Source organism: Ictidomys tridecemlineatus, chromosome 2 (genome assembly GCF_052094955.1).
Source record: "Ictidomys tridecemlineatus isolate mIctTri1 chromosome 2, mIctTri1.hap1, whole genome shotgun sequence".
Taxonomy (NCBI): domain Eukaryota; kingdom Metazoa; phylum Chordata; class Mammalia; order Rodentia; family Sciuridae; genus Ictidomys; species Ictidomys tridecemlineatus.
Genome location: NC_135478.1, coordinates 8,528,077 through 8,536,848, shown reverse-complemented (window position 1 = coordinate 8,536,848; position 8,772 = coordinate 8,528,077). Strand labels below are relative to the sequence as shown.

The 8,772-nt window shown below is 50.0% G+C and overlaps 1 protein-coding gene across 3 annotated transcripts in view; it reads right to left on the bottom strand.

The window, feature by feature from the left end:
* Positions 1-3,380: 3,380 nt before the first annotated feature.
* The window catches only part of Slc44a2 (solute carrier family 44 member 2 (CTL2 blood group)), a 32,143-nt gene continuing 26,751 nt past the window's right edge, over positions 3,381-8,772 (bottom strand). For 2 of the 3 annotated variants that reach the window (XM_013363332.4, XM_013363331.4), the window contains exons 15-23: positions 8,473-8,735; positions 8,306-8,400; positions 7,795-7,898; positions 7,628-7,701; positions 7,469-7,539; positions 7,218-7,306; positions 5,589-5,673; positions 5,037-5,161; positions 3,381-4,779 (exon numbers count right to left, since the gene is read on the bottom strand). In XM_013363332.4, the coding sequence (XP_013218786.1) occupies positions 5,040-5,161; positions 5,589-5,673; positions 7,218-7,306; positions 7,469-7,539; positions 7,628-7,701; positions 7,795-7,898; positions 8,306-8,400; positions 8,473-8,735 (903 nt within the window). In that variant the 3' untranslated portion in view covers positions 3,381-4,779; positions 5,037-5,039. The remainder of the gene's footprint in view (positions 4,780-5,036; positions 5,162-5,588; positions 5,674-7,217; positions 7,307-7,468; positions 7,540-7,627; positions 7,702-7,794; positions 7,899-8,305; positions 8,401-8,472; positions 8,736-8,772) is intronic. The other variant, XM_005336137.4, reaches the window with a different exon arrangement.

Below are 8,772 nucleotides of genomic sequence, written 5' to 3'. Positions count from 1 at the left end.
TGAAAAGGGCCCGCGATGTGGCTCAAACTCCCCCTGGGTTCAATCTCCGTACAAAAAAAAAAAAAAATCATTTGCATGCTTCCAGCTTGAAATTATCAGAAGTTCAGATACACACATCAACCATCTGTTTGACAGGTCTGGTTTTTTGGGGGTTTTTTTGTTTTTGTTTTTGTTTTGTGGGGGGAGGTACCTGGGATTGAACTCAGGAGCACTGGACCACTGAGTCACATCCCCAGCCCTATTTTGTATTTTATTTAGAGACAGGGTCTCACTGAGTTGCTTAGCACCTCACTTTTGCTAACGCTGGCTTGGAACTCTTGATCCCCCTGTCTCCTGTCTTACAGGTGTGCACCACAGCACCTGACGACAGATCTGTTTTATTAGGGTGTTTTTCCACCCTTGTCTGAGCATTGTGAAATATTATTGTCCATACCCCACACCTGCAGCTCTTCCTCAGCAGCTATCCTTAGGCTTAGGACCATAGTGCCAGTGCCATTCTGACTGCACAGAGAATCAGAAGTCTCAGAACTCATGCTCCCTCAGGGTAGCCTTCTCTTATTGACTTTTCAGTGCAAGAATACACAAAGAATGCAATCCACATGCCAAGCTCACATCAGGATCAAGCAGTGGGCGCCTCTAAAGGAAAGTTTGTGACATTGCACCCTTGCCTTGTTGGTTTTCTTTTTCTTTTTTTTTTCCCTTCCCTCTTCCCACCCTCACTTACCCCTCCTCTTTGACTCCTTGCTTTCTTTCACATTCCACGTGTGACCACCTGAGTGCAGTCCACCACAATGTTTGGACCATTGTAGTAGTATCCTGTTAGTTACCTTGGCTTTTGTTTATGGTTTGTTTTTTGGTCCTGGAGATTGAACCCAGGAGCACTTTACCACTGAGCTACATCCCCAGTGCTTTTTATTTTTTGAGACACAGTCTTGCTATGTTGCCCAGGCTGGCCTTGATCTTACGAAGGAGGATTCTTGAAGAGGGGGCATGACAAGAAGGTTCACAAGAGCCTTCTGTCCCCTGTAGGGGGAAACAATGTGTCTAGGAAGCGGGACTGGAACTGGGGAGCTGCTTGGCTGGACTGCTGTGACCCAGATGATTGCTGATAGGAATTGAAAGCTGGACAGGTGGAAAAAAGTAGGTGGGGTGAGGAGCTATGTTGGAGGCAGGGATGAGCTGGAGGTAAGGAAATATGAGCTGGAGGTGAGGAAAAACCAGATTCAAATCATCCAGGCAAAAGTCAGGATACAACTAATTAGAACAAATTTAAAACATTTAAAAAAACAAACAAACAAACAAAAAAGACAGCATTCAGAGAGGTCAGTACCAGTACAGGGTAGAGACTGAGGACTTTGGAGTCGAGGAGGCGTGCATTGAAATGCCTTCTTGGGCCTACAGCCATACCACCCTGAAAGTACCTATCTCATCTGAAATCCCTTCTTGGCCCCTTTCCAACTGGGCATCCTTTAGCCATGTCACCAAACCTTTCTGCCTTCACTTTCATCCTTGGAAAATATAGAGTAATAGAAGTGGGGTGCTATGCACAACAGAAGAAGAAGGATAGTTGGCCCTTTTTTTTTTTTTTTTTTGCAAGTTCTGCATCTGCAGATTCAACCAATAGCATATGGAAAAAAAAATGTTTTTAGGGGCTCGGGATGTGGCTCAAGTGGTAGTGCGCTCGCCAGGCATGTGTGAGGCATTGGGTTGGATCCTTAGCACCACATTAAAAAATAAATAAATAAAGATATTGTGTCCACCTAAAACTTAAAAAAAATAAAAGGTATTTTGGGGTTTGTAGGTCAGTGGTAGAACTTTTTTCTTTTTGCCTATCTTGCACATGGCCCTGTGTAATGCATCTATAATGAACAAGTACAGAGTTTTTTTCCTTGTCATCATTCTCTAAACAACAGCGTAACAACTATTTCCATACCATTTACATTGCATCTGGTATTACAAGTTGCCTAGAGATGATTGAGTCTAAGGGAGGCTGTTCACATATTACATCATTATGTGTAAGGGATTTGATAATCTGCAAATTTCAGTAGCCTAGTAAGCTGTAATAAATTCTCCATGGATACTGAGGGATGACTATACTCAAAATATGGTTAATGGGGTTGAAGATGTAGCTCAAGGTTATAATATATGCTTGCATAAACAAAAGGTTGTAAGGGCTGGGGCTGTAGCTTAGTGGCAGAGCTCTTACTTAGCACGAGTGAGGCACTGAGTTCAATCTTCAGCACAACTTAAAAATAAACAGACAAAATAAACAAAAGTTGTAGATTGCATACCCATCACAGTTACACAAAAGTGGTTACTTAAGAATCGTCCATTGTCGGGCACGGTGGTGCCTGCCTGCAATCCTAGTGGCTTGGAAGGCTGAGACAGAATTGCAAGTTCAAAGCCAGCCTCGGCAGCTGGGAGGTGCTAAGACTCTGTCTCTAAATAAAATACAAAATAGGGCTGGGGATGGGGATGTGGCTCAGTGGGTGAGTACCCCTGAATTAAATCCCGGGTACCAAAACAAAAGTACAGGTAGGTCGCACATACCTGTAATCCCAGTTACTCAGGAGGCTAAACTTGTCTGGAAAAGGGACTGAAGAGCCAAGCATGTGGTGCATGCCTATAATCTCAGCAGCTTGGGAGACTGAGGCAGGAGGATCCCAAGTTCAAGGCCAGGCTCAGCAACCTAGCAAGACCCTAAGCAATTTAGTGAGACCCTGGGCTTGGATGTGGCTCAGTGGTTAAGCACCCCTTGGTTCAATCCCTGGTACCAAAAAAAAAAAAAAAAAAACCAGTAGTGGGGTGCAGCTGAGTAGTAGAGAGCTTGCCTAGCACACTCAAGGCCCTGGGTACCACAAAAAATAAATAAACAAAAAGAAGAGAAGAAAGGAAAGAAGGGGAAAAGGAAATAAGCAAGGGAAAAAGGAAAAATAACTAAATTCCAGAGGAGGGAAATAAACACCCTAACCTTGTAGAGCAGATGGCCTGGAGACAATAACAGCTGGCACCAGGGGGCAGCAGCAAGCCTCCAGGGAGCAAGACGGATCAAAAGCAGCTGGGCTAGACTATGGGGCCTCAGGTGAGGTGCACTGGGAGAAAGATCTGGGGGATGTGCCCAGGACTTGTGACTGAGGAGGTGGACGGGAGGTGGCTGCCTTGTGCACTCCAGGGATCAGAGCAGAAGGGCCATTTTTCAGCCAGCTGCCTCCAGGAGAAACTTGAGCAGCTTCAATGGAAGAATTTGGGGCGGAGATCAAGGCCAGCAGACAGTGGGTTTTCTGCCCTTCCTTCTTCCCCAACTTTGAGAATCCCAGAGCACTGGAAGCTGGGGTTCCCCCATCATCCTCTCATTCCCCCCACAAACATGCCAGGCCCAGACCTGTACAATAGGCACTTTATTAGTGGTTGGAATGCAATTAACAGATGCATAGAGCTGGGCAGACAGGAAGGGGATGGCAGGTGGCAGGCACGGAGACAGGAGACCACAGGCTGGGAATCCTCCCTCTCCAGGATCCTGATGGACAGTGCTGATGGTGCCCATGGGTGAAGGCATGAAGTGGGGGTAGGGGTTGCTGGGTTTGTGGTGGGCAAAGGGGGAACCAGACAACTGGGTCCCCTGAATTCAACAGTTTGGCAAAAGGATCCCCAAGGTAGGCGAGTAGGCAGAGGGCCCTGTTAGCTCAGGGCACCTGCCCCACCCACCCCTGTCCCCTGAAAACCATCCCTTAGGTGGATACAGTTTCTTTTCTCTCTTACAAAGAGAGCAGTGTCAATAACTGGCAAACGAGGGCGAGGGCGGGAGGCGGGAGGCATCGGGTCCAATTCTCCAGCCAGGCAACAGGCCAGCAGGTTTCCATTAAGCATCATTAGCATCTCTTTTGGCGTGCTCTGGTGGTCAAGCCCAATTCCTGCTGCCACTCCCAACATCTGGCCCCATCTCCTCTCATCAAGGGCTCTCCTCAATGAGTCCCCCCCAATATGGCCTCTCCAGTCGGGACTTAGTTACTGCAAGCACACACTCCCAGCCCAGCCACACCCAGTAGAGGGTGGGGACAAATGAAGGCACTCCCTGGCAGCTCCATCCCAGCTGTGGAGACAGATGGAATAAAAGCTAATAGACCCTTTAATGAATGTCCAAGTTAAAAAATAATAATAATAAAGAAATGCATCCGGCGGCCCTTGAGCCAATGGTTCAGCCGTGGAGATGGGTTTCAGTCCTGGCTAGAGAGGCAGGGGGAACTTGGAACTCAAGTTCAGCCTAGCCGCTGCTCTCTCATATACAATCTCAGTCCTTCCCATTGTTCTCCCACTGTGGTCTAAGAAGAGGACAGAAAGCATGAAGGAGCTGGCAGAAGTCTGGCCACCTCCCATCCCAGGCGTCAAGAGGCTACACCGGATTTGTCCCCATCCAGGTCAGTGAGAGCTAAAGTGACTCATGTCATCTCAGTCTTGCAGGGCTGCTGTGGAAACTCCGAGCACCCCTTGGCATAGGGAAGAGATACCCCAGATCCTCCAGGTCCCCAGAAACTGGCAGTAACTAGATCATGAAGAGGGGGCAGAGAGGCAGTGACAGGACTTCAGGCCACTCCGATGGGCTGGGGGTACTGACCCAAGCCGCCGACCAAGCACCCAGTTGGAGGGCTCTGGAGAGGCAGGGGAGGCCAGGCCTTCAGGACTCTGCCGCCTTCTTGTTGGTCTTGTTCAAGAGCTTCTTGAGAGTGGAAGACATGAAGTAAGGCCTCTCAGCTGACCCGTCGTTTCTCTCCAGATCCTCCACTGCAGAGAGAGGCCCCAGAGCAGGTGGCATGAGAGAGAGTCCACAGGCAGGGGCCTTGGGGACAGGGTGAGGGGATGAGGGCCATAGAGAAGCCTCCGAGGGTTAGAAAGCAAGACACACTAGGACCAGAGGGGCAGACTGCAGTGGGCTTGGGAAGGGACCACACGATCCCACACTCCCAGGCCAGGGAGCCCCCCCACATGCACCTCCCCCAGCCTACGGGAGGACACGCGGCTCCCAGGCCAGTCTCCCTCACTCTCTAGTCCTCGACTTCCTCCTGCTTGCCCTCCTCCGCACTCCCCTTTAACAGGATGTCTCTCAGCTCGGGCGACATGAAGTAGGGTCGCTCCTGAGAGCCGTCATTCCTCTCAAGGTCCTCACCTGGGCCCCCCAGGAGCCGGCGGGGGAAAGTGGGGTGTCAGGAAAGGAGGGGGAAAGGGAGGCAGGGGAAGAACGGGGAAGCCAGCAGGCATGGAGGAGAGGAAGAGAAAAGAAAAACAAAAACAGACAGACGGAGAGACCCGAGTTAGTGGCAGCCACAGACCCACCCCCAACAAAGCCAGAAGCTCCAGAGCTGGGGACCCGGGGGCAGAGGGTTCCCGCGGTAGCCCGGGCTGGGGGACCACAGGATGGAGCAGCTCCGTGCAGTGAGGAAGCCAGGAAGGCATGCTAGGGCCCTGGGACAAGGGACAACCTGGGGAAGCGGAGGGCACTGAACACTGATGTGTGCCCACTGCGGGGAGATGGCATGACCCACGGGAAGGAGGGATTTGGGGCCCCATGAGGGCTGGGGTGAGGGGTCACTCACAGAAGCAGAGGAATAGCGTATCCACACACATGCCGTAGACGCTGAAGAAACCATGGGCAATCAAGTAGGACCCAACAATCACCGTCTGGGGGAGGGGAGATGGCTTGTTTCTGCCCCAGCTCTTGCCCAGAACAAGCCCCACCCACCAAGCCCTTCCTAGACTGCCTTCATGTCAATCCCCAGTTGATAAGCCCTCTTTGGAAGAACAACTTCTCACCACTGCTGACAGGATCCCATCGCCCACGTATCACATCTTTTTTTCTTCAACCTCATGGCCTTTGTACATGCTGCCTGTGTACATTACTTAAGTGTAATTCACGCCCCATCATCTTTCTGCTTTCAGCTTAAATAGCGAGTCCTCAAGTACCACCTACTCCAGAAGTTGCCTCCAACACCTAGACCCTGTTTGGGACTCTCCTGGCACTATGCACCCTACCTCAGGCCTGCATTCAGCTTCAATGTCATACCTGTTTTTAGGGAATTATAGGTTTAATAACTACTAGACTGTATGCATGTATTTATTGCTATATCCCTAGCAATTTGGAGACTCCTAGGGCCTTGGGAGTCCGATAAACATTTGTTGACTGAAGTTGACTTTAGGGAGATTAAAAACTTTGCCCAGTTACTCACCCTAGAATGAACAAATACAGGAAATAAGATTAAAAAAAAATCTAGGTCACTGGGCCCCAAGGCCTGTACTGCTCTGGGGATGGAGACTCAACCCATCCAACCCTGTCACCTCCTTATCCTCCTCTCTAGCTCCTTACTCTCACATCAACTCACTGGTCTCCTCGCTGCTCCTGGTGCAGGGTCCTGTCTCAGGGCCTCTGTACTTGCTGTTCTCTCTGCCTGGCAGTCACCTACAGCTTCAGATCTCAGATTCAGTATCATTTGCATGAAGTCACCTGGACTCCTTGACCTACCCAGATCCTTCACCACAGACCCTAATGATTCCCTATAGTGTGTAAATATGCCACAACATGTCCCAGATGGCAATTTACACTCACCAATATCATTCTCTTATTTTTTTTATTTGTATTTTTTTTTTAAGGTTCTGGTGACCAAACCCCAGGTCTTGATCATGCCAGGTAAGCACTCTACCCCTAAGCTACATCCTAGGCCTTTTTTTTTTTTTTTTTTTTTCATTTTTGAAACAGGGTCTCACTAAATTGCATAGAGCCTTGCTAATTTGCTGAGGCTGGCCTTGAATTTTTAATCCTTTTGCCTCCACCTCCTGAGTCACTGGGAATACAGGCCTAGGCCACCTCACCTGGCTTGCCAGTACTATTATTGATTGATTGATTGTGTGCCACCAAGCCTGGCCCAATAAATTCTTTTTTACTATTATTTTTTTGTGATGCTGGGGATTGAAGCCAGGGCTTTGTGCATGCAAGGCAAGTACTTTACCAACTGAGCTATATCCCCAGCCCCCAATATTAATTCTTAATTAATGTCTGTTTACCTCTAAACTGTAAAGCCTCTAAAGGAAAGGACATCTACAAAAATGTTTATGGGCTGAATAAATATTCAGTCCATCTGACTTTCATCCACATCTGTCCAAAGGAGGCCAAGCATGTCCCAATACCTCCTTATCCCCAGATTTCTATCTGTCCCCAAAGATCTCCATACCAGTATTGGGACCCAGTAATAATTGAGAGGTGGTGCTGTATCTTGCACGATCCTGATCCGATGGGTGAAGAAGAAGAAAGCAAGGATTCCTGGAGGTAGGGGAAAGAAAACAAAGATGGTTGAGAGTTCTGGCTATAGGAAATGAGATCCCCAAGGTGACATTTATCATAGAAGAGATGGAGCATGATGGCATTTCACAAGTCACTCCCAATAGGCTGCCGTACTATCACAGGCGGGGTAGTGGCACTCACCCACACTGCCCACGATCAGAAGTTTGCCCAACAGGAAGAGGAAGTCGGTAACTTTGTCTAGGACGGCCACTCTGCAGGGAACAGTGAGGGGCAGGTGTGAATATTGGCTCAAGGACTGGGGAGAGAGGGAAGCAACCGGAGGGAGGTGTCGTCTCTGACCTGATGATGTTTCTCATGAGCAGGAAGAAGGCATTCCTAGCCGAGGTGCAGAAGTTGGTGCCATAGATGGCGATCTGGAAGGGAGGAGGAAGGATCAGGCCCACTGGGTAGGGAACTCACCAGGCAAGAGCTGATGAGTTCATTCTCCCACTGTCTGGGCCACTCACCATGATGTAGGCATTCCTGTTGAGGAATTTGATGAACTTCTCCAGGCACCAAAAGCAACACTTGAGACAGGTCATGAGAAACTTGGCAAACTTGTTCTCCGCAGCTGGAAGAGAAAGAAAGGGATGCAAAAGTGGATGGAAATTCAAGAGTCCTTGGCCCCGCCCCTAATGAATGAGCCAATTGTAAAGCTCTTTAGCCCCGCCCCCAAGAACCTTAATCCCCATACACACACTGCTGCACAGGCCCCGCCCCTAAGCCCAAGCAGAAGCCTCCCACCTCCATCCCATCCTCATCCCGCCCTCCTTGCAGGAGCCAATGGTTCCTCAGGCCTCTTGGACCCGCCCCTTGGGAACCAATCACTTTAGCCCCCCAGCTCCCCACCCCAATAGGCACAAACCAATTATGGTCCCATCACTTTTTTCCACCCACCACCAAGCAAGAAGGAATCCCCGGCTCCTCACATACTCCCTCCCCCAGCAAGAGACAATAACAGCTGTGGCGGGACCACACCTTTCAGGCGCTGATCCAAATACTCAAGAATCACTCGGATGATCTGCACAATGGCCAGAATGAGAGCGCCAAAGGCCAAGGATCCTGTGTGGTACCTGTGGGCAGAGGGGATGGTCAGCAGCTGGCCAGAACACCTCCACCCCAATCCATCCCCAGCCCTGCACTACCTGAGTGCCCGGCCAAAGGCAGAGAAGAGCGGGAAGGCTGGCAGGTCGTCTGGCTTGCGCATGGCCCAGTAGTAGGAGGCAAATGCCCCAGCCAGTGTGACCTGGCCCAGCGCCAGCACGAAGTTGGCCAGCCAAAAGAACATGAAGGCATTGAAGATCTGCAGGCCCAGCAGCGCGCGGTGGTAGCCGGACTCACCGCCATAGAAGGCGAACTGGCAATGCGCGTTGGGGCATAGGCGGGATTCATTGGAGGAAGGGAAGGTCTGGGAGAGGGACACAAGACCAAGTCAAAATACAGGG